At 40.2% G+C, this 27,254-nt stretch overlaps 1 protein-coding gene and 1 long non-coding RNA gene across 2 annotated transcripts in view; one reads left to right on the top strand and one right to left on the bottom strand.

Annotated features, from left to right (window-relative positions):
- Positions 1–24,980, top strand: part of LOC141948263 (uncharacterized) — a 113,897-nt gene extending 88,917 nt beyond the window's left edge. Inside the window, exons 2-3 of the long non-coding RNA XR_012630408.1 lie at positions 2,085–2,261; positions 24,684–24,980. This is a non-coding gene — a long non-coding RNA (uncharacterized LOC141948263). The remainder of the gene's footprint in view (positions 1–2,084; positions 2,262–24,683) is intronic.
- The window catches only part of ALDH1A2 (aldehyde dehydrogenase 1 family member A2), a 57,967-nt gene extending 31,024 nt beyond the window's left edge, over positions 1–26,943 (bottom strand). Inside the window, exons 1-4 of the mRNA XM_074880490.1 lie at positions 26,544–26,943; positions 2,424–2,528; positions 2,083–2,223; positions 358–487 (exon numbers count right to left, since the gene is read on the bottom strand). Coding sequence (XP_074736591.1) covers positions 358–487; positions 2,083–2,223; positions 2,424–2,528; positions 26,544–26,660 — 493 coding nt within the window. The 5' untranslated portion in view covers positions 26,661–26,943. The remainder of the gene's footprint in view (positions 1–357; positions 488–2,082; positions 2,224–2,423; positions 2,529–26,543) is intronic.
- Between the last annotated feature and the right edge of the window lie 311 nt (positions 26,944–27,254).

The raw sequence follows: 27,254 nt of genomic DNA on the forward strand, positions 1-27,254 counted from the left end.
CATTTCTTAAAGAGGCAGATAACAGTATTTTCATGTGTTCCAAGGTATTTGGCAGGATTATACCGCATTCATTTTTCTACGTGTAACAATATTTAAATGTAGGGATTGGGCTATCTCCTTCTCAGATGGACACATGCAAAAGAAACAAAACACTCTTTGGGATGTGCATGCAGGGCAGAACAATAGCAGGTTCATCTAGTCCAGCCCTTGCTGACTTTCAAACAGCTGCTTCAGCAACATACTACACACTATAAGGCCAAAACAAGGTTCTCTTCTACCTTTCATGAAGCTGTAATCTATTAATCCATTTGGCCATGAGAAGGTTTAGGTGCATACCTGTGCTTTGATCCCCCTTACCTACAGGAATGGTCATTCCATGGATTTTGTCTGCCCAACCGGCATAATACCTCAGGGTTTTTATGACTCCCTGAAGATCTACATAGAAAGCTTGCAAGAAAGGTTTGCCACTGTTCAGTGATTCCATAGTCTAGAGGACAAGAAAAATAAAGAGATGTAAGCACAGTAGCATTTTTAGACTATTGTACTTAAGTATTCACTGTCTTAACAGCTCTTCAATCATGACAAAGATTTTAATGAAGACTAACCTTTGGCATAGTCTTAACTCAGAAGGTTCAGAACAAGTATCTGATCCCCTTTGTTACTTCTTTTTACAAATGTGAACAAAAAGCATTTTCCATTAAAAAAATCTGGTTCCTTCTGGAATATTCTGGAATGACTATGATTTTAAGAATGTGTGCGTGCGTGTGTGTTTATGTCTGTGTGTCTGTCTGTCTTGTGGGTTTGTGTGTGTATCCACATGCATGTACATGTGCCTATGTGTATTTTGGACCTAATAGCCACTGTGCTTGGTCCAGATATATAAATGCTAAATTGCTTTAATCAGGAGCCAAGATAAAAATGCCTGTCAAACTAGGTTCTGTTATGTTAATGATAACAGCTGAGAAGGGGCTCCTTGTAACCCCGTATTAATGATCTGAATCCATAAAGAGAAGAATGGACATATCCCTCTTTATGTAATTGATGTGAATATAAAAATTTCTCTATATGGCTGCCAAGACTCCTGCTGAGGTCTGAGATATCTATACTGTACAGCCAGTTTATTTATTGCCATCAAATAAACAAACTCTCCTCTAGGGAAGCTCATAAATTAACAAGCTAATGTCCTTATTTTGAGTTAATATTCCTATTTTTTAAAGTATCTTATAAGCTATCCTCTTAGGGGTTCCTAAGATCATTTAGCAAAAAGAATCCAATAAAATATCCTAAGATGTTGAGTAGCTTAACTCATTCTCAACAGCTGTCTAATAGAACTCGTTAAGAATGGGCAAAGTACGCCCATGTGTAGCACACCAACCATCAAATGAGTTTCTATAGAGAGGAATGGAGGGCTAATTCTGCACTGACTTATATCCCCAAGAGCAATTAATGGCATCGCCTGCAGTGCAATTCAGTAAAGAACTTGGCTCTAGAAATAAAAATCAAATGACAGGCAGAGTAAACTTGATTTGCTGTGCACTTCCTTCTCCCTGTGGCGATTTTACAGTATACACTGGTGGTAAGATGATTTAAGTGTTGACAAAGCTGGAATTAAGATGTTCACCAGCTTAGTTCAAAGCACTTGACATGTGGAAAACAACATTAACAATGCCACTGTTTAGATGACTTCATACATGAACAAAATAGTGCAGTACCCAAAATTCATGTTACCAGTTGAGTGTCAGTAAGCATTTCACCTGCCCTTTCATTAATATCTGCACAAATCACTCAGTCTCCCATTTTTTATTTTAGAAAAGTTAAAAGTGTGCAGAAGAGGCATACACGTGTGTGCACACCCATTCATCTGTCTGATATCCAATTTAAAGCTCATTTGAGTCAACTGGAAGACTCTTGTTGACTTTTACAAGCTTTGGATCAGATCTTAAGTAGACAGTCAGCCATTTTAGCCATCGAGCTGAGTGTAGTTTTCAAATATAATTCATATTAACACATTTATGAACTAATTTGCTCTCAGAATGTAAAACTGTCATGTGATTTGACTGTTGATTTTCATGTGCCACTTACAGCAAGAATTGCCCTGTCTCTTTCGACCAAGTCTGCCAGCTTATCCAAAAGATGGCCTCTTTCCGATGCATCCATTCTCCTCCAGACTGAACCTAGAGAAAAAGCAAGTCGAGCTGCCCTCACTGCTTTGTCCGTATCAACCTGTCAAGAAGGAAGAAAAAAAAACCAAAGGCACTGAGGTAAATAGCATTACCAGGCTTATGAAATTTACTGTTGGTACAACCTTAGTCACATGATGGGGTTTGGAACTGTGATTAGTAAAAGAACTGTCCAACAGTGCTATTCTGGACCTGTTGCTTTGATCTGTTTATACATTTCTACCCATTCACAGGATGCATTACCTTGTCAGCTTCCTGGATCTCACAGATCTGCTCTCCTGTTGCTGGATTATATACTGGGAATATTCTCCCACTTTCAGAATTTTGCCACTCATTATTGATGAAAATCTAGAAAGGAAAAAAAGTCATCAGTCCTCCTGCATGAAGAAACAGTAATGTATTACAGTTTTCAAGAGTTCAGGCTAAGGGTCAGTCCCTGATGTCTTTCTGTGTTCTGTGTCAGTGTCACTATAGAAGCAACATCAAGCTCTAAATAACTTGTTTGACGTTCAAATTTGGTTCAAAAACTGTAACAAATAAACTAAAATATCAGAGAAAAAGCCTTGAAACTGCTGGAGACAAGACAAGAAGTAATCATTCAATTCAGTAAGTAAACATTTGGTCACTGATACAACCCAGTCAAGGCTGAATAATCTCAAACATCACAGTTCTTCAATACACAGTCAGTTGATTATAGCTACAGTGATGGGTTGCAGCACAGAATTAACTTGCTTATCTGCTTGGAACAATGGAAATTGTTAAATTTTCAGTGTTGACATCATTTTAATTGTCATGGGCAAACCAAATTTGAATTTTAATGGTGCTGACAACAGCTGTCTTGAGAGAGGTAATGACAAATGAGTTTATTTAAAGTAGATTTTTACTGGTAGCTGCATACATGCCAGTTATTTTCTACTGAATGACTTTCAAGAACAGGCTGCAACTATTTATTAGCAAATACGAAAGAAGTCACTCTAGGAAAATGACTGAGTGAAAGGTTTTACAGGTATTCAGACTCTTCCTGTCCTTGAAACCTTTCTAAGAATCACAGAATCACAGAATCAACTAGGTTGGAAAGGACCTTGAAGATCATCTAGTCCAACCATTAAAATCAATGGGAATTCTACCACTGACTTCAATGGAGGCAGGAGTTCACCCCTAGATAGAAGGAATGTTCACCACCCTTTTTTGCATGAGGGGTTAAGTTGTGTTTATAGAGACAGGGACCTTTCTCTGGTTGCAGCAAAGCAAAGCCCCACACCCCATACAGAACCTACAACTGTGGATGAGTGGGAAGCCAAGGGACTCTGAAAGATTCCTGAGGCTCAGCTCCACTCAGAGATACTCAGGTGGTAGGAACTGGCCTATCTTTTTAGATCATGGCTAGAGAAGAAGAAAGAATGATATAATGGTATCGGTCCAGTTTTCTCACAGAACCACCACAGACGCTGGCACAAAAATCTGTCCCACTGATTAGGCAGACTAAACATCAAAACAACTTGGCCAGAGTAGTACTTTACCACCTCTTTAGTCTTCCCTTTCTGCTGTCTTACTACCATGCAATAAAGAAGCTGTTACCTTTGTACTGGTACATGGCTCAGGTCAGCCAGATGAGCTCAGGGAGACAATGGAAGACAGTTCATGTGTAAGGACTTTGCTTAAATGACATCAGGTTGTTGGCTCCTTTTTTGTCTGTCTTCTTTATAGCAAAGTTTGATGTGGCAACACCAGGACAAAAAATTTACATGTTTTTCATGTGGAAATGAATGGAATGTAATACTTGTCTCTTCTAGTCAAAGAATAGTATGATATGATTATAGATCAGCTGATGATTTTTTACTCTTGGAATAGTACAATGAGGATAGCGGCACCAGCCTGCCAACCAGTTTAAAATGTACTCTAACTTAAGTGTTTACAACTTGTCTGATGGCAAACAAAGCATCAGCATCAAAATGCTGGGTGTTTACGGAAAGAGAATCACCAAAGCTTTAACATATCTTTAAGGAAGGAAGGAAAACCATAGAGAGCTAGTCGTAAATTGATGAGAAGAAACTGAGCTGGGAAAAAAAATCCAACTCTATTCTAGCAAAAAAAGCAGCCAAGAGAAAATACAGTCAGAAAGCTCAAGATGAACAACTGCAACACCAAAGGGTATAAAGTGTCTGTAAAATAAAGGAACGCGGTGAGGACTTGGTGTGCCTGCACACTCATACTTGCACATGAAGGTGAAGACGTGTCTGTAGAGTTTTCTGTTACCAGACATGAGCTTGCTCAACCTGTTCTCCAAGCCAAAAGTGAGCCATGTAGCTGTGCTCCTCTCAGCAGGGCTTATTAGCTCAGGCTCAGTGCCACGCTAACTGCAGTGACATAGCTTCTGGGTCAGAGCTGACTCATGTCCGGCTGACTGAGGACATGGGCAGAAGGAACCTGTGCCTGCCTGGGAAAGACCCTGGCGATATAATAGCTGTGCACAGAAACCAACAATTACATATGCTTTTGCTTTTATTGATGGGCTGCCGTTGTGTTTCCTCATCTTCCCTGTGCCTCTAGCCTCAGCCACTTTGCTGTGTGCCCTTCCATCCATTTCAGTCTGTCCTTCCCTCCTTTTTGTTTTGGTTTTCAGAGGTAGCTGAACCCAGGACCTACCTCACCATTACCCATCTATTGCTTTCTTTGCACGCTGGTACTTATCTTGAAGGTGTTCATGTTCTTGGACTGTAAGCTCCTCAGACTGTGGGTGCTGTCTTCCTGCTCAGTGATTACACTGCTTTGTAAACTGAAGTACTGGTCCCCGTTAGGACATTTTGGAGCTAACCCATCCAAAACAAGATCATACAAGAATCACCAGTTTGATCTCTAGTGACTAACACCATAAGCCAAAACCCTTTGGTGTATCATTGTCACTTCTTAGACTGTAAGTGAAACAAAGAAACTCTGAGATCTGAGACCTGTGTGGAAGGAGGATTTTGCTGTCATCCTTTCCATTGAGTTAGTTCAGTGGAGTTAACTCCATGCCCAGAGTGTGGGGGGGTGCACTGAGAAGGGAGGGGAAGGGAGGAAGGTTTGCAGCTTCACAGCTTCAGGAGCAGATGGCCAAAGGAGATGTAAGGATGTTTGTTTAAAGTTACAGTATGTACATAAACACATAGGTTCCTCGTGTGATCTGCCTTGAAAGAATAAAAGTTAGGTTGAGTAGAAGAACCTGAGAAGTGGAGGCAACAGCAATTCAGTACTCTTCCCTTACAGAAGTGGTCTGCTCTTTTTTAAAAAGGTTACAAACATGTTAACTACGTTCTGCTGGGATGAACACCTATCATCAGGTTTGCTAGTACACAGGACACGTATTTGTTCTTAAAATACATTTCACCATAGGAATAAGAAATAGTGCCTTGGAATTACAAAAGAGCATTGCAATTCAAGTTGGCTGAACTATAAGGTGTATTATTTTATTGAATGCTCGATTTATCCCACAGATTTAGAAAAAGACCAGTAATAGCAAATATTTCAGATAGGATGCGGGAAGGATCTATTTGGCATAAAGTTAGAGTTGAAGGCAAGAGAAATTGCTACTGTTAATGGTTAATGTTAGTTTCTTCCTGTTCCACTTTCTATAAACAAGGTATTGCCTATACAAGCTCATTACTGTAAACTGAGCACATTTAAATTGGCAGTAAAATCAGAGTATTTACTCTAGTGCACAAATAAAGTACCTAGTCCCATATTTTGGAACAGTTTCAAGTCTTGAAATCCAGCAGCTGGCGGCTTTACAAGCAAAACCTTACACTTAAATAATTCACTTTTGAAAGTTTTAGGTGTTCTGTGTCAGGTAGTACCATTCAGCAGATATTCCTACCACCAAGACGCAGATTCTTTTGCAATAAATTTGCATTCACAGGGGCTTTTATAACTCTTCCAGCACTACTGACTCCAATGGCTGTTGATTAAACGTATATATCCTGTACATTTAATCTGACTTTCATTATGGCCACTTCGTAAAAATGCCATGAAATGGACAAGCGATGACACATTGCAAGAACAAGGAATCCCTGCAAAGCCTCAAATTGGGTTTTTTTCTGCCTTATTTATAGTGACCATGGTAAAGGCTAACTCTAAATCAGGGAGAATATTTGACAGCAAATGTTCCTATCTATGGATTATATATAACCCATCCTAAACACCAGATGAAAAAGGGGTAACCCTGGAAAAAAGAAGGGCTTGCTTCCATGTAAATCATGCTACAAATTGGACAACACCCAGTGAGTTCATTGTTCAACCTCAATTGCGAAGGCTATTCACGTTTACTATTCCCCTGGAATCAATGTTAATTAAGGCTGACTGGGGCTATAAATCAGCCTTTGGTTTTTACAACTTAATTCAGCATTAAGCATATATATGTAAATAAAAGGTAACTGATTAACCACTTGAGTTTTCCAGGAGTTACTGAGGTAATTTGTTTTTGTTTGAGTCCTAGTGTTACCTTTGTGATTTGCAGTAAGGACAAGTATATAGTATGTCACGTATTTGCTATGCGGTATTGTGAGTAGTTAAATAATCTGGCCTGTTGGGTGCTATCAACAAAACTGTGCCAAAATGGAAAGGGAAGAAGGGAACACTTGAAAAATTCTGGAACATGTGAACATTCAGTTTGCCATCTACTCTCAGTAGAGCCAATAACTGCAGTCATGTCAGAGCAGGAGGAGAAAACACAAACCTTCCTGTTGTCTCTGTCAGTACAGTGATTTGGCCAAGAACAAACCCAACTTGAAAAACAGACAGTGCCTCTTCTAAGTGAGGAATCTGGCTGTAGTTGGTGTACAATGGTCTAAGGAGGAAACAAAATACTGTTTGTTCACCAGCAACGCCACCTAAGGCAACACGCGGACCAGGGCAGCAGCTGAGGTAGCGGGTGGGTGAGGTATGTACGTGTGTGGGATGGGCAAGTTTCAAACAGGCCTCACGGTGCAGTAGGTGTGGTTGGAAGCTCCTGGTTGCCCCTGTGAATGTGCCCTTGGAGTGTCATCGTTCTCATGAGATATCATTGTAAAGGTCTCTTGATAATTTCCATTCCTTTCCAAAGGAAAGATGGAGAGGGGCATGGCATTTTCCTAAAAGAACAGGCAGCTCCCCCCTGGTACTGAAAATAACCTCTTCCTCACACGCACATGTTCTTATAGACCTTTTGACAGAACTTTATAAGATAATGGTCCCACCACATATTTGCTAGGTTCAAATTCTGCCTGTGGTTAATTACATACAGCCAGTGTTGACAGAGTTCCATAGGACTAATCAAGGAAGCAGTGTGACCCATCGTACAGGGCACATGACTGTTCAGAGCCTTTGACGTACCAGATCATACAAAATAAGTACACAAAGGAAAATTAAAATTCAAAGTTGTCATATAAAAATACTTTGAGACTCTACTGACATGTAGTTGGAAGGAAATCATATATTGCATTTTGCATAAGACCTGAGTTTCAGAAGCATTATGCACTGAGTTCAATAGCATTTTTGGATGCTCATCAGTTTTGAAATCAAGCCAAGAGTAAATGTTTTTAGCATAAAGCAAAGCAAATTAAGATTTGCAAATAAACAACTACAATATCTTGTTTAAGTAGCCATCTGTCCCAGTTGGCTTACTAATAATTAGCAACTTAATGTTCATTTCTAACCATGCAGGTAATTGGAGTGATAAGTATTCAAAGAGAAAGGGATGTGTACAAAACCAGGCTGAACAATCTAATCTGCAATGCAGCAGTAGCAAAATTTAGAGCAGGGAGAAAATACATAGGATTTTGTGTTTTCATCGCTATTTACCACTGAGGAAGTACAAAACAAATATCTTTGTGGGTGGGTGTGTATAAATATAATTAATTAAAAGGCAGCACAGAACTAATCCCTCCTTTGCAGCTTGTAGTTGAATGAGATTTGGTTTCGTGGCACTACAGATTCCCTCTGATGTTCACCGGGGGCTAGTCCTGGATTTGGAAAATTGAACTGATTTTTAAATTCACTGGGATTCCTGAATGCTCGCTGCCTCTCTTTTTTGTATTGTTTTCCCTTAAAACATATAGAAAAAAAAGTAATTTGGGCCCCTTTAATTCATAAGAGTAATCAACACAGGTGGCAACAATGTAACTTTTCATTTCCTTTCTTGAAAATGTTCTCAAATGATGTGTGAGTGAAATGATGATCTACATTCTTAATTTGATATTGCTTAGTGATGATGTCATCAGACATTTTCTTCAGGCTCCCCAGCTGTATAAGTAAGAACTTCAGCCAGTGGACAGACAGTGGCCTAGCATTCAGCTTGTTGGAGGTGGAATTATTTTCCCATGGATTTAATAAACAATGTTTCTGTGCTGTTGCAGCTCCAGAAATGTTTTTTGGTACAGGAAGAGGATTTTAACATCCAAATAATAATGGCTTCCCACAGGAGATATGGTTCTGGATGAATGGAGGAAGGAATGGGAATTTCCTAACTCAATTGATTTAGTAGCTGGTTATAGTTTCATTCCATCAAAGATCTTTTTTTCATATGTGACTCTCTCCTTAGAGAGCTTTTGACGTTAAATCTGCAAGGATGGGGGAGGGGGCATGAGATGCCAAAGTACTTTATAAAAGAATCACAGCTGTTGGGCCCTCACATCTTCTCGTAGCTGGAGGCATTAAGAAATACATAATGGCATTTTTTTTTTGGTGGGGGGGGACACACAACAATTTTAGAGGCATGCAAAAATTCCAGCAGCAGCATTTCCCTTGGTAAATACTGCATAACATCACAGATACCGGGCACCTGTGCCTCAGTCTGGTCAGGAAATTTCATATCCTTTCCCATCTCGGCAACTTCATTTCCTCTCCTTTGGAAACGTTTCAAGAGTCCTAACGATTAGTACAATCGTAAGGGAATGAAGTAGAAGGGATTGCCAATCAGAAGTGCAGCTTGTTTATTTTCTCAAGCTTTGTTTTCCTTCACTTTTATGGCTGTCTTGATACAACAAATCTCTCACATTCTAGCCAGAGTGTGTCACGGGGCACTCCTGGGAGTGACTGGAAACCAACAGCTGGCTACAGAATCAGCAAAAACCTGGTTTATAAGTAGACACTAGGAAAGCAAAAGCCAGCCCCATCAGACCGATTGCTGACTGGCCAGCGATTGATCATCAGTGCCATTTTATTTTATTTTTAAGAAGGGGATTTTTCAGGTGAACTGCTCCTTCTGGCACTTCACAAATCATCAGCCCCAGACTTTGAGGCCAACCTCCCCAACCATGCTCAGTGCAGACTCCTGCTCCTCAAGGCACTCTGCGAATGAGCCTTTCGTTGGGCAGCGCCAAGGACTGCATCGCTTCCAAACGATACGCCTACATAAATCAAGGCAGGCTGGCTGGCTTCAGTATACAAACAGAAATGGTTATCATGTTGTTCTTTATAGTTATTACCACAGAGCAGTGTTAGTCCTGCAGAAGTTACCCAGATTTTGGTTCTTGTAACGAGATGCCTTTCAACTGTGGAGGAACCGTAATTGTTTTAAGAGTAGCAGTGAACTGTACGTGTGTAGCCCTGAACTTTGCACTAAATTTAATTCTGGGAAGCAAGCTCCTGTGGATGTGGCTGGTTTTCGGCCACTAGAGGTCCAATCCCACCCACAGTAAAATAAAAAGAAAAATCCAACTGGTTTCAGTGGGAGCTGAATCAGGCCCCAGTTGATGAAAAGGCAGCAATGGCAACAGCCTCCAGAGTGATGTTTGTACTGGGAGACAAAGCTGTTTCACTGGAAACTTGACACCTGCTCTAGAGTCTGTGAGGTCTGCAAGGGCCAACCAAAACCAGAACATGTTGATTTTTATTTTTCTTCTTTGGCTGCTGGATTGTCCTGGCTCCTTCCCTCTCCTTACCTCACACTCTCCCCCCACCTCAAAAAAAAAAAAAAAAAAAAAAAAAAAAAAAAATTTGAAAAGGAAGAAGAGCTCTTTTCTAAAGCTGTGTGAGCTGTGTGTGTTTTGGGTGTTCGAGTTTTTTTAAAACGCATTTGGACCTCAGAACTAGAAGGATAATATCATGGCTTTTAGACATGGTCTACCATAAATGGGGGTTTCCTTCTTAAACCCAAGCTTGAAATTTCACTTAAGAACTCCAGAGTCCAAACTTCAGCGTATACTGAGAGGGCTGGAGAATTTTAAACATTTAGAAACAGACTACAGCAGTAAGATCAAAAAAGTGGACTCAGAAATAAAATGCACAAGAAGTGAATGAGGCTGCTCTAGTTTCACTGTCAGCACAGCAGTACAACAAAATCTAGTAGAATTATGTTTACACAACCTGAGTCCTGTGCCAAGGGTACCTGTCTGGATAAGACTAGAGCGTTCAGCTTCTCTGGATGTAACTTCCAGGGAGCAAGGCCTGAGCCAAGCTTACTAAAGTCAAAAACAGTCCTTAACACCAGTGGACTTAGGATCAGAAGCGAAGTCTTTAAAATAGGTTGAATACATCAAGGTCTCACTGACATTTCAGCATGTGTTAATGAAGCCAGACTTCAGTGTGGCAGACATAAGCTGGAGGAGGATTCATACGATCTAGCACCTAATGGTGGCATTGAATGCAGCAGCTCAGTCTCTTTCCAGGCCTGGTGGGGTGGGAGGAGGGGGAGCAGCACTCCCTTAGGGCACCACCCGCCACCTCAGGTGTGCTCAGTCACACCCGAGGGCCTGTCTCTCAGTGGCTGCTGCACTGGCCCACTCATCTAGACACCTTGTTTAGGTGCTTAAAGGTAGATATGGCGAGGCCCCTGCTGAGCCAGCTCACAGTTAGTATAGGTTTGGGGAATGGTATGCTAGGAAATGGGTGTGACTGGGAGGAGAAACTGGGGGGATCCAGGGTCTCTGAGCAGCAAATGGAATCAGAGAAAGGGCTTGAAGCTTCCTGTCAGTCTGCTGTGAAAGTGGAATGTAACATGATTTTTTCTCCCCCCTGTCCCAAATCCCTCACACCAAATGTTTGACCTGCCTATGTTCCTGTCTTAATTAGTCTTCTGTCTTTCTGGGAGCTGGGTCTGTTCTTTTGCAAATGGCAGCACATCAGACAGGGGAAACCTGTCATGTTTATTTTCTGAGCTGTAGGGGGCACCCATTTGAAAAAACTCCCATCTTATCTAAACGTTTTTGTTTGTATGATTTTGAATTAGGAAGTGTGAGTAATTAGTTAAGAAGATTAAATAAGTCTTAACAACATGCAGTAGCATGCTTACTTCCCTCCTCCCCCCGCCAAGTATTTCCTGCCTAAAACCCAGGCTGCCAAACTGTGATGATACCCTTTTCTATTTTAGTTTCTCACTGTGCCACATGCTGATATAGCATCCGTTATTTCAGTTCAGTCTCATTAAAGGGATTATTTTGCGCCTGGTTGTTCAAGAAAATTAATCTAAAGACAAGAAACAAGATTGTATTGTCTGTTGAACTATACGCACCACAAACATTTTACTCCTTTTGGCTGCCTTATTAAACCTGTGGGAAGAAACTTTACTTACAGCACATAAAGGCTTTCCTCAACGTAATTTCTACTTGGTTTCAGTTAATGAAGAATTTATCTGCTGTTAGTAGCACAATACAGGAGCAATAACACTTTCCCATAGCTCAGGTAGTATTTCATGTATTCCTAAGAAACTAAGCTCCTAAGCTTTACCTACCCTCTCACTTGTGGGGCTCTCTAACTGCTGGAGAAGAACATTTACTGTGTTGCTTAACTGCACCAAAAAACATTGTTTCTGAAGTGAGGATGACTGAAAAATTAAGTATGCCCTACATTTCCACTAATAACAAAGAAAAGCCCTCACTGAATGATTTGGGTAAAGATGGCAGTGTTTCTTATGGAGTATGATCCTTGATGTCACTTATTGCACTTTAAAAAATGAAATAATGAAAGATTTCTACAAATCTGTTAAATTGGGAGTGGAGAGGAGGGAGTATTTGTTTACAGAATCAATTATTGGGCTGTCACTGGGCTTTAATGAGGTTGTGGCTATTAAGAACTTGATCCTGAAACCCTTCCACAAGCACTCATTTGAAAAGGTGGGAATGAGGAGGGGTCTGTACAAACAAGACTAGTATTAGTCTGTATAGTTTTCTGGTGTTTTGCATCGTCTGTGCACTGCAAGTCTTATGTGCTTATTATGTGTGACATAAAACAGCGTGATCTATTTATTTGTACATGGGAAACATGTTCTGCCATTTAAAAGAATCTAGCAGATCATCACTTGTAGGTAACTGCTATTTTAAATGTTCATCACCAAAGAGCAAGTTCTTACTTAGAAATTAGCTATGCTGCACAAATAAACACTCCCACTAGGATTTCAGACACTATAGGCAACACAGAAAAATACAATGGGCAAATTTATTTTGACTTAAAAGCTCTGTCTGAGAAAATTACCGTATAACTACACATGAGAAATTGCTGGAATGTCAACTTCATTTGCAGTGGCCCCTTATGGCCTGATCACCCTCCCTGGCACGATAAATCACTGGCAAGATCCTTACCTTAACACGTTTGATCTCAGCTCAGCAAGACTTGGTTTTGATGTGAAGAACTCCAGATCTGTTTGGTCAGAGACAAATAGCAGAGCCACTGACCTGCAAAGTGCTAACTCTATATTAGACCCAAGTGAGCAGTGTTAAGCTCCTGGAAAGTTTGCCTTCACTTCTACTTTGCATCCTGAATATTTTCAAATATTACTGTTAGCATGTTTTGCTAAATGATGCCAGGGACATTTCCTCTCATGTTATTCTGTACGTACAGAATCCACAAAAAGTCAAACACACAAATAAGCATGCAGTATGAGAGGCATTAGCTTGGATAAACTGTTAGAATTTCTGCACTTTAGGACGACATGAAATAAAACTCAGTATTTATCAGTTTATTTAATTTACATAAATGCTTGCACTGTCCCTTTTCTACCTAGACCCATGTTATTAATATCACCAATAACGATATTCACCTGTACGCTCATTAAGGTGACTGGACGTGCCTGTATGTGCATGTCTGTACATACAGAAATTCAAACTACTCCTAAAAAAAAAAAAGATCCAGCTTGTGACATTTGCATTCAAAGTCTGAACTTACAAAGACCAGTTTTGTGGCCACTCAGTTTTGCGGCCTTAGTTTGAAACTATTCCTTATTTTCCTGGTTAACCAGTCACTTATCTCTACGCTAGTAAGCAGGAGTGTTAGTCTACCAGAAAATTGGATGTTCTTAACGGGCTTTGGGGGAGAATAGCTTTGTATCATCAGCATTAAGTTAAATCACATTAAGCACCCACTTACAACATAGGGATTACCACTTATGACATCTCTGGTGAAAGCCTTTAAAACAAATTGTTGCGTTTGTTGGAAGAAGCTGTGAGATAACAATTCCCAGAAGTCGGATTTATAAACCCTTTTTGCTCTTCAAGAAGATGCAAAGGAACCCAACACCTCTCCTCTCATTCAATGCTGCAATGGGATCTCTCAGGCTAGAAATTCTTTTCAATAGTAGGTCTTGGGAAATACTGGTTTATTTACTTTAGAATTTTTTTTCTGGAGAGAAGAAACCTTCAGCTAGATTCCCTTTCCTCAGAGTTCAGTTCTGACTTCTCCAGTTCTTTCTGTTGATAAGCCATTGACTTTGCATATACAAAACTGGAATGGGTCATTCTACATTTTTATTATTCATCAGGCTGATTGGGGAGAACTGGGCTTAAACTGTCAAAGCATCCTGCTGTGCTTGGATACCTGACAAATTTACACCCCAAAGTACACTGTGGTGCTAAGACTAAAATTGGATGTGAAGCGTTCTTGCAAGAGCTGATTACAGTCCCAAGCAAATAAAACTCTTCAGGGTATAGCAAAATAATGCCAATAGTTAATAGAGTTTAACATTTTTATATATGACTGGCAAGCTACTCTGTATGGAGATGTAGGCCTGCATGAAAAATGAGCTCTTCTATTTACCTTATAGAAGCACACTAATAACTTCGAGTGTGTAAATTAAAAACATGACCCTCAACTTTTGCCAAACATGCAGCATTAAAAACATGGACTAAGGCAAAAACAAAACCTAACTATACAGAGGTTTTTTTAAATGAGCAAGGTAGGTTATAAGTCTTGTCAATAAAAAGCCTTCCTTAAGAACAAATGTTCATATATGCAGTCCTGAGATTAATTTTTTTTTCCTCATTTCCTTTAAAATACCTGTTTCTTTTCCCCTTTCTAACCAAATTCCCTTTTTCTCTGCTGGAACCCCTTGTAATGATACCAGAATGTAGGCAAACCTCATTAGTCTCCCTGCTGTTTACAAGACAGGATTTATGCTCAGTGTAGTGAACACAATGACACATGATCACTAAATGGCTAAAATCACCATCGAGACTTTAATCTGAGAGATTTTTTCACCCAGACGTAGCAAATACTGTTGGCATGTAAAGGTATGAAAAACACTATTAATTACAGTGAACATATGTCACCCAATGCCCAGCTTTCTGCAAGGAGTGTACCAATAACCAGCCATTTGTGAAGGTTAATTTCATGCAACCTTTGGCAGTTATCTGGTATAAGCTACGTCGCCAATTCAATCCATTAAGTAATAACTAAGTTCTCATGGGACCTAGCTGAAGTCAAATGTTGTTATTCCAGGTTCAGTGCTTTTAGTCTCCCTGAAGACCATTTAGGCAAGCAGCTGGAAGAGCTCACTACAAAGGTTCCCAGTCCCAGGGAACCACTCTAGGAAAGCAGGTAAAGGCTTCTAACCAGGAAATAAGCTATCAAGGATTTGTCCTGTTGCTCCCTCAAGGAGAGAAATGAACTGAGACAGAGAGCAAGAGCATGAACACATTCGTGTTTCAGCTAGAATCCAAACATTAAAAGCAATCGTCTTGGCTGATGGGAGGAAGAGCTGTGCTGCACCAGCCGCTGGGCATGTTCATCTAAACAGCAGGGCTTTCCTTCTCCCTCCGTGTTGGAGCGCCTTAGTAAAGCAAAGCCTTAGAAAAGTGAATAGAAACAATACCAGAGACAACCACCTGGACTTCCAGTACTGCCACTGCATTGCACCAATGGAAATACTCCTCCTCCTAACAGAAAACTACAGAAGGGAGCGACACCGCAAGCTCCAGCTTCATTTGAACTACTCATTATGCAGATATTCCAGCAAGGAGGGCACTGCCTCCCAGGCAACACTCAAAGGAGTAACAGCAGAGACAACTCCTGATAAAGTGACACAGAACATGGGCAAAGAGCACAAAGGAAGAGCTCTTTTCATCTATACTGTGTGCACGTGTATAGGTGAGTGCACAGAAAAGTGTGCAATTAATATCATACAGAATTGTAGACGTGCATCCACATGTAAACACTGGTTCTGAAATTCATCCGTATTTCCATTTCCCAGAATAGTATGTACAGAAAAAGAGGTTTTATCTTCTAGTAGTCTGGCTGGTTGAGCAAGAGATCGTGCCTCTGACACTGACCTACTGTCTGAGTTAGTCATGGTTACACTCCCACAAATTTAAACTCCCCCATCTGTGAAGGAGCCTTGTCACCAGTTTTACAGTGAGACCGAATCAATTAATGCTTTGATGGAAGGAGCAGAATATTAACACTTGCAGTTGAGTGATGCTAGCTAAAAATGTCTTTAAGTAATGTAACAAATGGATTTTAAAATCACTATCAAAGGGTTGGACCACCAAGACTAGGTCAGCAGCAGCACAGCTAACCCATTTAGTGTTGGTCTCATATCACAATTTCAGACGGACAAGTGAAAAAGTAGAGCTTGAGTCTCACCTCTCAGGAAAACACCATCCTAGAGACATCAGAAAAGACAGAAAAGGCTGTTAAGTAGCTGTGGTAAAGAAAGTGAGAAGGACAAAAAGAGGAAGACCAACAAAACATCAAGCCTGATGGAAAAGGGGGTGAAGGCTTAGCCAGATGTCCTGAAAAAGGCGTGGGCATGCTTCTCGAGATCTGTGCAGGCCATTCTGGTACAGCACTGCTGCAACACTAAGTCACAACTGAAGAAACTGGAGAGAATATAATAAACCCCTTGATTTGGAAAGGCAGGTGGTAATTTTTTGGTAGCTTCTAACTACTTAAGAATAAACTTAAACTATTTCTGTAACAGCTGAAAAAAAAACACATAAGCAAATGTAAAATGCATATGTTACGGTATACTGGTAAGTTTTTAAAATACTCAGTGTAATCAGGACAGTGCTTTTATGCCTGGATGCAAAGAACATTTAAAATAAACTCCAACTATGTCTCAAACAACAAAATGAAGTGGTTCCCTAAAAAAAAAAAAAAATCTATGTATGCAACTGGCAGTTACATAAATGCCTTCTCAAATCAATTTGACAGTGTAAAGAAGTTTTAAAGCCAGTTTAAAACTAATTTCTATTTTAAGGACCTTTTACAATAGCAGAGTGGTAAATAGGAGTGAGGTGCAATGTCATGGAAAGTGCTTTAGTGGCTGAGCTGAAAAGACTTTACAGGGTTTTTCAACTAACTAGATCACACTAGGTCATCTTATGGTTAGGAAATAAAAGCACAAGTGCCTATAAACCAGCATAAGAAATCTAAGTGTGGACTGTATCACAGCGAGGAAGAAGACTAGCATTTTTTGAGCATAAGGGGATGAGAATTATCTGAGGCATACCATGATTTCTAGGCATAAGCTACATAGGGAGGACAAGTCAGGCTGCAGAGAGGGGGGAGTGGCTCTGCGTGCAAGGAATTGCACGGATATTTCTTGGAAGAGAAACATAAGACATAACGTAGACCCATGGATATTAGAGGCAGTGTAGATCATGAGGGATACTAGCAGGAGTGTAGTACTGACTTCAGGATAAGAGCAACTGAAGTGACATTGAAGTGGCACTGAAGTGGAAAAAGAACACGAAGGCAGTAAGACTGGTGCAAAAGTAACTGCATATTAGTTCAGTGAGAGCTGCATTGAGAGAGTGTCTAGAGAATATAGTGTTTTCTGTATCCTAATCTAAACAACATTTGACATAGTCCTGTCAAGGACTAAAAATTGTGTCTGAACCCCTGAGAAATGGTTACCACATAAATAATTTCAGCTTCATTGCAGGAGAGAAACACATGAAGAAGCCCTACTCTCTGGGATACTAAACTTCAAGAAGCGGATTTTTTTTAAAAGAGGAAGTAACTTAGAAACTCCCTGCTTGAAGCTAGGAAATTAAAATCCATAGAATCAGCATGGAGGCTTAAGAATGTGAAAGAGTCAAAGACGATTTGCATTCCCAAGGCTAAAAACGGGAAGCACGGGCAAGAAAATAAATGGGGTGGCTAAGCAGGAAGAATAGAAGAAGAGATGTAGGTCGAAAAAAGAAACGAAGTGCTAACTTTAAAAGACTGCAAAACACAAAATAAAAATCAAAAATTGCTACTAAATATTCTGAAGAGAAATACCAAAAAGGCAACGCAAATAAAACAGCCAAGAGAGGCCTAAGTTAAATAAATAAGCAAATATAGGCTTATTTATTTATAGGGAGAGTCAGCGGATTCCGAAAACAACCTGGCTATGAAAGGTATAAAAGGGAGACTGAAGATATTTCCAGAAGTGGCTGCTCATTTGAGGGGATCTTAATTTGGCTATATCAAAGTAGATTATATTTCTGGCCAAAATGTAACATGTGTTGTAGGGCCAAAGTGAGAAAAGCAGAGCCACTAGTTTGAACACTAGGAGATGACAGGTAAAATACTTGTTCTGGGGAATCATCTTTCCTAAAAATCTCACACCAGCAGTACACTGAAGATCATTTAAAGGCCATGTCCAAGATGAGGGTGCTTCAGTACCAACTGTGCTGCAAAGAGTTGAAATAAAGTTCCTGAAAGAAATCCCAAATGCCAATGCATCTCAATTCTTCCAGTTTTCAAAAGCTGAGGCTTCAGGAATTGCACAAAAGCCACTAAGGATATACTGGGGGAGGGGGTGTGTGTGTGATGATGATGATGATGTATTAAGTGGTGTTCTTCCCACGGAAGCATGAGAGAACAATGCCACAGCACAGACCTGGAGGGACCTTCCCATTGGAGGGACCTATTTCAGATGAAATGTAGACCTGAGGTTTTGACCAGCTCTAGTCACTTGAGGACGAATTTAAGGTATGCTGGCCTAGTCACAAGAGAATAAGATCAGCTTTTATATGACAGTAAAATAATACCTGTATTTACCTGAATTAGTAAATAGATCTGCTTTGCAAATAAACCAGTTTCACTTCAGAGTGAGGCCTCCACCTGTGTGAATACTGTAGGGAAAGGCACTTTCTGATAGTTTCTGAGTCAAAACCAAGGGCTTTTGTGTCACCATTGCTAAATGAACAGAGCATGATAAAAGGACAGTGTCTCCCTGGCCTCCTCTTCCCATCCGAGTTCAGCAAAGAGGCAGCAGCCTGTTCTGTGCAACACTTCTTATGCCTTTGTAACTTTCCAAATGGATTTTTTTTAACTCACTTATTTTGACTTGGGGCATACTGGAAATCCGTGTGGAAATGAACAAAGTATATCCTTTCTGTAAGCACACCACCTGCTCTAGGCCTCTCCACAGCTGTCCCGCTGGCACCCCTTTAGATTCTGTGTTCAATTCAACCTCTTCATTACCTACGAATCCCTCACAGATTAAGGTCTATATACTCTCATGGGCACTGCGGTCCTTGTGTTTTAACCTCCAGCTAAGGTCAACTGAGATTGAGCTGACCTTAAACATTTTCATTTGGGTCACAGAATCTGATGTGGATGGTTCTCTGCTCTGAAGTATTTTCCCACTTCAGTCCAACAAAGCTGGAATGTATTATGTTTCAAGTCATAAGGTAAAAATCTAGTTCACTAGGCTCTCTGGGAAAGGAACTGACTTCAAGTGAACAAGAATGAAGTCCTTTTTTTCTTTTGTCAGTTGGAGACTATTTCAGCAATGCTATCGCAGCAACGCTTTGATGTGGCTTCACGTATCATACTTCTAGTAATGAAGTGCTCCTGAAGCTTAGTTACACTGCATAACTTTAAATTGATGTGTTGCATTCATGTCACAAAGGTAGATTGCTATTAAAAGTAACAGAAAATGCTGGTCAGTAGAAGTATGTTTTTAGGCAAATTCTGAAATACGGAACTTGTGTTTTGGAGAAAAAACAATTAGGTGTACACAGTCTAAACAGGAATTCCTCTGTTCGCTTGAGTGAGCACACAAGTAATGAATGATTGGGCCCTTAGATGGCAATCATTTTTTAGACTTCATCTTTCTCCATATAATACTTAGTAGTAAGTCTTCCCATAGCTATTTATGCACTTATTTGCGCTCGAGTAGGGATGCCAGCGCTTGTCTGAGGATTCCTCATTAGAAGACTGCATAGAACTGCAACTTTCTGAAGACTTTTTCAAACCTTTACACATCTGTGCTCATATTTACATAGCTTCCTTACAATGTTGTCTCTGTATAAATGCATTTTTTGTCTCTCAGTTCTTTCAGTTGAACTAAAGTTGATGTTTTGGTTACTTGTTTCAGAGAGTGAGTTCTCCTCTTTAAAAAAAACAAACATAAGAAGTGGTTTTTTTAGAATTGGAGAGAATTAAACACTTTCCAAAAAATACATAGCAAAATGTTACAGTTCAGTCTTAGAAAAGATAGCTGCAAAACTGTAAAAGAAGAAATGTGACTTTATGCAGGATCTGACTAAGAATTTATGATATGGACCACTGAACTCATCTTTTGTCATTTATCTCTGTAAACCTGTGAGATTTCTTGGAAGATAGTTAGTCAAATGAGGAGCTGAGATGAATCAGTGGATATAATTTATTTAGACTTTTAAAAGGCTTTTGATGATAAAGTCCTTAGCAAAAGGCTATTAAGGAAAGTTAGTAACCATATGGTGAAAGATAAAGTCCTGCCATGGATTAAAAAGTGGTTAAGAGATAAGATAAAAAGACTGGAAATAAATGGATAATTCTCCCTGGAAAGAGGTTAATAGCAAGGTGCCCCTTCATTACTGCGACGAGCAATCAATATCTTGGTTCACCTGCTTTTGCAGATCATTAATAGTAAGGTACATAGTTTGCACATTAAAATATTCATACTCAAGAGTACTGAAGAAAATATCACTAGGGCTGAAGTTAAAATGCATGAGGGGAAACTCAAGGGTAGATGAAATTTGCCAAAGGTAGTAAATGCAAAGCAAAGCCTCTTGGAAGGAAGGGTTCAAATTACTTTTAGGTGCTGGTATGTTCCCAATGACTTGCAATGTCTATGGACAGCTTATGGAAGGCAACCGTTAATGTGCTTTGTAAAGAAGGGAAGACAAACAGATGCAGTGGTTCCATTGTGTGGTGCTCCCAAGAACAAAGCAGCTTATGGCAGCAAATAACTTCAAACTGGCAGAGTCCATTAAGGTCTGTGGGGAACAACTTTGCATGGAGAGGGAGATGGGACAAGCTGAGCAGAGGTCATCAAGAATTTTTGGACTGTTGGGATTTACCAGAAAATGTGGATACATCAAAACAGAAATTTAATATGGAAATGTACCAGGATTGGTGAACTTCTGTGGGAAACGTTTCTGAAGGACAGAATGGAATGGAGAATTAAAGAGGAATTTTTTTTTTTTTTTTTTCAGAATGAAAGTGTGTGTTCAAGACCCATTACCCCAATTCAATCGTTCAATAGGTCAATGCCTAGACAGCATCTTGGATCAAATCCTTGCTCTGTCCGACAGCATGAGCATTCTTGAAGCAAAGACATGAATCCTACTTTTCCTCCATGAGTGTCCTGCCCACTGGGCTATCAAGTTGGTATCTCTCAGGCCTCATAAATATTTACAAGTGAATTATCCAACAGGAGAGAACGTGAGACTCTTTCCAATGATTGCCAAGGGTGGATAGCACCCAAAATTGGGACCTATCCACCATGAGAAAGTAGGGATCCATATTCAAGTTTCTGCTCTGTTTGCTCCAGAGCAGAGATATGAATCTGGCTGCTCTTCAACTTGGGCAAGTGCTCCGATTACTACTCACCTTCTGGTTTTGGTGTGCAAATAAATGTATGCATCTTTTGTATTGGAATACTTGAAATCATAAACATTTTTTCAAAGATTAAAAAAACACTAATTGCATAGCTCTTGTCTTTCAGTGTATCATCTGACATTACAGACTGGACAAAGAGAAGAAAATTTCCCCCTAGCCAGCAATAAAGTATTGTACAGCTTGATGCATTAAACCAGTTTACATTTTCCCTGAAGATTCAGTCTTTCCCTAAAAATTCAGCATACTAAGAGGTCACTGCTACAACAGTTACCTATTCAGTAATACAGTAGTTATCTGCTGTAGGTATCTAGTTATTGCCAGTTTCAGCCTTGTAGTTTCTGTATTTTTAATGCTCTTGAATTAACGTGGTAATAGCAGCTGTATTGGAGTAAGCAAAGGCAGGGGCCTGGATATGCGTAAGACTACAATTGTTTCTTGATCCCTCATGCAAAACCTGGGTAAATTGGGTTTGTGCAGAAAACCTTAAAGGTTTGGGAGGAAAGAGAGAATCCTATATTCAGGCTGTTAACTGGAAACAAGTGCATAAATAGTTTGCAATTGCTATATGGGTTGATTGATGATAATACTAACCACAAAGTATGAAACACACTGAAAGAGAATTCAAACTGTAGATTTCAACAACAGTGAATCTAAATACAGCATATACCCTAAGACTTCATTTATGATGATACAGAGGGACGTATCTAGCGTCAGCATCAGATGCTGAAGCGTTCCACAAAGGGGAAAAGTAGCTGTTCTATTTGTCTCGCTACACAAACATCTCTAATTCTCTGTGCCCCATCTTTTTTAACTGGAAGGCTAGCTGATTTCTTCAAGTATCAGTCACTGAATCTGACTTCAGAAGGCATCAAAGTAGCAGGCTCATTCAGGAAAAGACAGGTGGGAAATAGCATGTATTCACCACTTACCTGAGTTTTGCCAAAGCTTGCCTTCAGTTCAAAAAATAACAAAGATTCTGCATATTATTCTAAATAAAATGTATTTCCTGCCTCCTGACTTAATGTCAGTCTAGAATTTTATCTGGAAAACATGTGCTGAAAATTTTGGTGAAAAGAATTTGTAATAGTGTTCTGCAGCATTCATTTCTGGGCAATGCCAAGAAAGCACAATGGGAACGAAAATACAGAAACTTAGTAACAAAACACTTCAAACCCAAATGCTTATCATATGAGAATTTGAAATGTATTTGTTAGTTCTTGTCTACCCAGAAGCAGTTTGACTACACTTAACACAAACTGCTGTACACAGTTTTCTGTGGCAGTGCTGGGTGGTTTACCTGGTCTGTGTTTAGCAACTGACCTGGTTTTAGCCTGTGGTGTAAGAATAGAGGCAAACCTTTTTACACAAGACAAAAAAATATGGGTGTCAACCAATTCACAGGCTATTCCTACAGAAACATTTCTGTATCTCTTCACTGCCACAGTGCTGTAACTTCTCCCTTTTAGAGCACCTCTTTATACAAAGCTCTCAAAACCACAATTCTTCAACTTTTCCTTATGCTAAAGTTCTTCAACTCTTTCTCAGACTTAAATCAGTTGGCAAGCAAGAAACAAAACTCAAAACGTCCAGCCCGATTAGCATCCCCAACATGATGCAAACTGAGAATGTTCGTTCACTCAGTTACATGATGTAGCAACAGAGCTAGGACAGGACAGAACCCTAGGGCCCTCATTTTATACCAAGGTGTCTTTTAAAGTCAGCATGACTTTCTAAAACCATGAAAATACTTTGTAAAGCAGACTTGATTATGCCATAACAAAGGAAGGATAGCCACCTCCTGTAGAAACACCTTTAGCCCCTCAAACAGAGAGAGCTGCAAAGGCTCAATCCATTGGGCTGATTCCATGTCAGGTACTTGGGAGATGCTCAAGTCCCAGAGGGAGAATGGAGTTTCATAAGAGCATGAAAGAGGGAGGCATCAATATCATACCAAGAGGAGAACCCTCTGATCACCCTCAGAAGCGATCAGGTTCTCAGAGCCATCAACTCAGGGGTGTGCTTCCTGTACAAAACATGCTAATAACTTGTCCTTACTGGACATCATGCTACGGCCTATCTCACACATCTGATATTTCTGGAGCAGCCCATTCTGGGAGAGTTTCTGGCATAAAGTTGACATTTGTAGAAGTATGACTTGTTGCCAGGGAGAGGGCTGGATCCCCATCCTACCTACCTACATGCTCCCTTACGTACAGAGCATAGCACTGCCAGCACGCTCCTGACAGGTCTGAGCGGGGCTTGCTGTGCCACAGGGCTGCAGAATAACCTAATGCCATGCAATACTGGAAGATCCCCTGTTCTGCAGAAGCAATCCCTCCACAAATGTTAATGTGAAGAAGTAGAGAATTAAAGAGCCATTACAACGAAAGGAGACATAATCTTGCATGCAGCAGCTTTAGTACTTGCCAGCCATACAGAAAAACTTAACCCCATGTGCTTGAACACTCACCTTCACGTCTGCTTCACATCCTATTCACTGATTCTTATTACACATGTCTAAACCACTTCATTTTTCACAGAGACCATGCCAAGGTATTAAAAAGCTAGGAAAATTTTTTCTAATGGCTGTTTTTTTAAAGAAGCACAGGCTGACTCCCAATATTGAAGTCACGATACCCCTGCACATCTTACATAAAAACATGGCATCATGTAATTTTCATCACTAAATATATTTTTTCTGACCAATGAAAAAGTACGCTGCCTCTGTGTGCTACATCAGGTGTACAGATTGGAAGGACTTAACACACAGTTTTCTCCTCACTTCAGTAAACCTACCAGAGGAATAGTTCACAGGTTTCAATAACTCTGCTAAATAATCGAACACATGAAAATTACATGACTATTATTTGTTTTATCTATGTTCTTGGCAGCAGCTTTCATAGTAAATCCAAGGATAATGTAGTGTTTTAAAGATTAATGATTAATAAACATACTTTTTTTCCAGTACATATTACAAAGCTTTAACAAATCTCGTTCAGGAATTTTAACATGTTCTATCCTAACCAAACTGTCCATTTCTCAATTTTAAAACTCCAGAAGTGAGATTTAATTGGCAAAACATTATTTTAAAATTACTTCACTTAGCTTAAATGTTCACAGGTACCTCTATTTTTCATAAAGAATTAACTCCCAAATGGTTAAGATTTTATATTCAGAGACAGCTGTAATAAAGAGTTCCGGAATCCTGTATCCTGGTTCTGTATTTAAAATTCTCATCTAACAAGCAGGAGAGAGGCTGCTAGGAATCCTTACAGATGTCTGATTTTACAAGGTTTGGGGTTGTTGGATTTTTTTTTTTTTTCTAAAGTGCTTTACTCTAATGTTATTTATTGTTTATGGAAGTTGTTTGTCATTAAGACATGAAGTGACCACTCCCCCAAAAGAAAGAATCAAGTTACAATCCATTATTTCATTTTTGATTGTTTTTCTTTGTAATAGGTGGGAAAGTGGATCCTGGATAAAAGTCCTGCCCAAGACAAGACTCTAAGCTGAAGACTCCAATTATCTATAAATCACTTGTATTTCCTGCAGAGAAAGAGAAAAAGGAGGGAAGAGCGAGACAGACAGAAAAACAGAGACAGAGGATATGCCAAGAGAAATATTCAATACCTGTCCTAAACCAAATTTCTCAAAAGCAACCAAGAGTTACCTGATATCTCAAAATGAAGCTTAGAAGAAACATGTGGCCATTGGTTTTGGCTTAATATTGAAATAAAATAACTTTCTTTTACTTGTTACATTAGTATAAAATGTGTAACATCTGACATATTTCTGAAATGATGGCACTATGTATTCTGAATTGTTAAGTGCTACTATCCAGCTTACATTCTCACTGATAGGAAGATGTGATTGCTGATGACTGTTATCTTTCTCAAAGATTTTTAGAACCAATTATCTAGTTTTAGAACAGAGAAACACAAGAACATTTATGCAAACTGACAGTGATACTACTTTCAAGTAAGACCACTCCAGAAGCATATTTTACACTGAAACCAGCAATAAACAAAATTCATGCCAAATACTATTTGCACAGCATGATTGCTCCCAAACTGTAACACCACACAACATCAAATAAGTAAATTCCTTATTTATTTAAACTACTTTCAGAGAAATTATATGCAAGAAACCACATGCATATTTTAATTTGCATATTGCAGTTTGCATTAAAATGTAATGAAATCTAAAATAGTTGACTTTCCTCTGAAACATTCTTCTAGAACATGGAATTGCTGTAACAAATTAAAGACAAATTAGTTTTGGCACCCACTTAAAAAAGAGAAAAGATGAAAAGCTTTTAAAGTGATGATATGGAAGAAAAAATTACACTACATCAGCCAAAATGAGTTTCCTATCAGCTTTAAAGCTCCTGAAGTTGTATTTCCAGTAGATAAAAATGTTATCACCTTTTTCCAGCACTGATGTGCTTATTTTCCTATTAAGTTACTTGGTAATTAGAAACAAAGTCTGACACATTGTGATCTGTTCATACAATACATTTGAAACTTTTCCAACAGAAATGAAAACATTCTTTAAGTAAAGATACTAAAGATGCAAAGATTCAAAATATATAAACGAATTTAAAAATTCAAATTGTATTTACAAACAAATGACTGTGCTTAAAGCCCATTTTAATCAACAAAAATAACTTAGTCATGTAATACACCATAGAAAACCAGCAGATTTTTCTATATTGACCCAACGGGTTTGTTCTTAACCCCCTCTTTATGAAAATTAGTCTTAAAGGCTAGCAAGAAAAAATATGCCCTCTTGCAATATTGTTCAAGGGTGTATTCAAGTATCACGGAAGTTAGTCGAGAGACCTGTTCCAGTGCTGTAACAACCTGGTAGTATTAAAGAGTCCTCCAGGAATTGTAAAAGAGTCCCTTGGGCACACAGGGTAATTCAAGAAAGAAAACATTTTTATTTTCTGATTGAGATATACAGGTATGTATAGTAACTTCCTCTGAAGTACATCAAAAGCAACTGAAATGTATTCGAGAATCACTGATTTTGCACTGAAAATAAACCCCAAGAGCTCTGTAGAAAATACTATGTTTAAAGAGAAGTGGCAAAGCCAGTCCCAACAGATGTAATTTGCTTTTCTATTATCCTGGGGTTTTTCAGATGATTACAAGGTAAAAATCTGTTTCCTTTATTACAAATTCAAGGCAGTCTTTTAGTAGTTTTTTATCTCTACGCTCAAGTTGGTTAGGGCAGAAAGAAACTGATTTAAGCAAAATCTCTCCTTTAGAGGGAAAGCCATGAATTTCCCTGCCAGAACAAACGAACACAACTTACCTTGGTGTATTTGATTTCAAGGTTGAGAGTGGGAGAAGGCAACAGATGCAGAGATGCCATCAGAGCTGCAGGATCTGCCTTCACCTCCCCTGGCATCTCAATTTTACTGGAAGTCATAGTCTTGGGGGGGGTTTTATAGTACCACCGAGCCCCCCGCTCTGACCTGATGCTGTGTTGTGTTTTGGGCTGGTTCCCCCCCCCACCCCCCTTCAAAGCCCGGCGCTGAGGATGTTGCTCCCGTCCTCTGTATATAGGCAGGTGTCAAGCCGGGTCTCTTCTTATTGGACATGGGGGCAGAGGCAGGGGGGCAGGTCCGTCCTACCTAGGGCGATAGCGGCACAGCCCCGCTCACTCGCGCAGCGCAGCCGCGGAGCCCCGCAGGCCCCCGCCGGGCCCCCCCCCCCCCGGCCCCCGCGTCCTGTCCCGGGCGCGGGGATTCCCCTGCCCGCCCCGCGGGAGGACGGAGCCCCCGGGCGCGGGTCGCGGCCTCCCGCCCGAGGAGCGGGACTGGGGAACCCAGTGACTGGGGTCACTAACGCTGTCGTGCTCCCCCCGCGACTCCCGCGTGCCGGGCGGGGGCCGGCGCGGAGGCGCCGCGTCCGGGAGAGGCCAGCCCCGGCCCCGCGCCTCCCCGCCCGGGGCATCCCGTGGGGAGCCCCGGCCCGCCACCCCCTGGGGACCCCCGGCCGCGGCGGGGGGGGGGGGGGGGGG

Source organism: Strix uralensis, chromosome 11 (assembly GCF_047716275.1).
Source record: "Strix uralensis isolate ZFMK-TIS-50842 chromosome 11, bStrUra1, whole genome shotgun sequence".
Lineage (NCBI taxonomy): Eukaryota > Metazoa > Chordata > Aves > Strigiformes > Strigidae > Strix > Strix uralensis.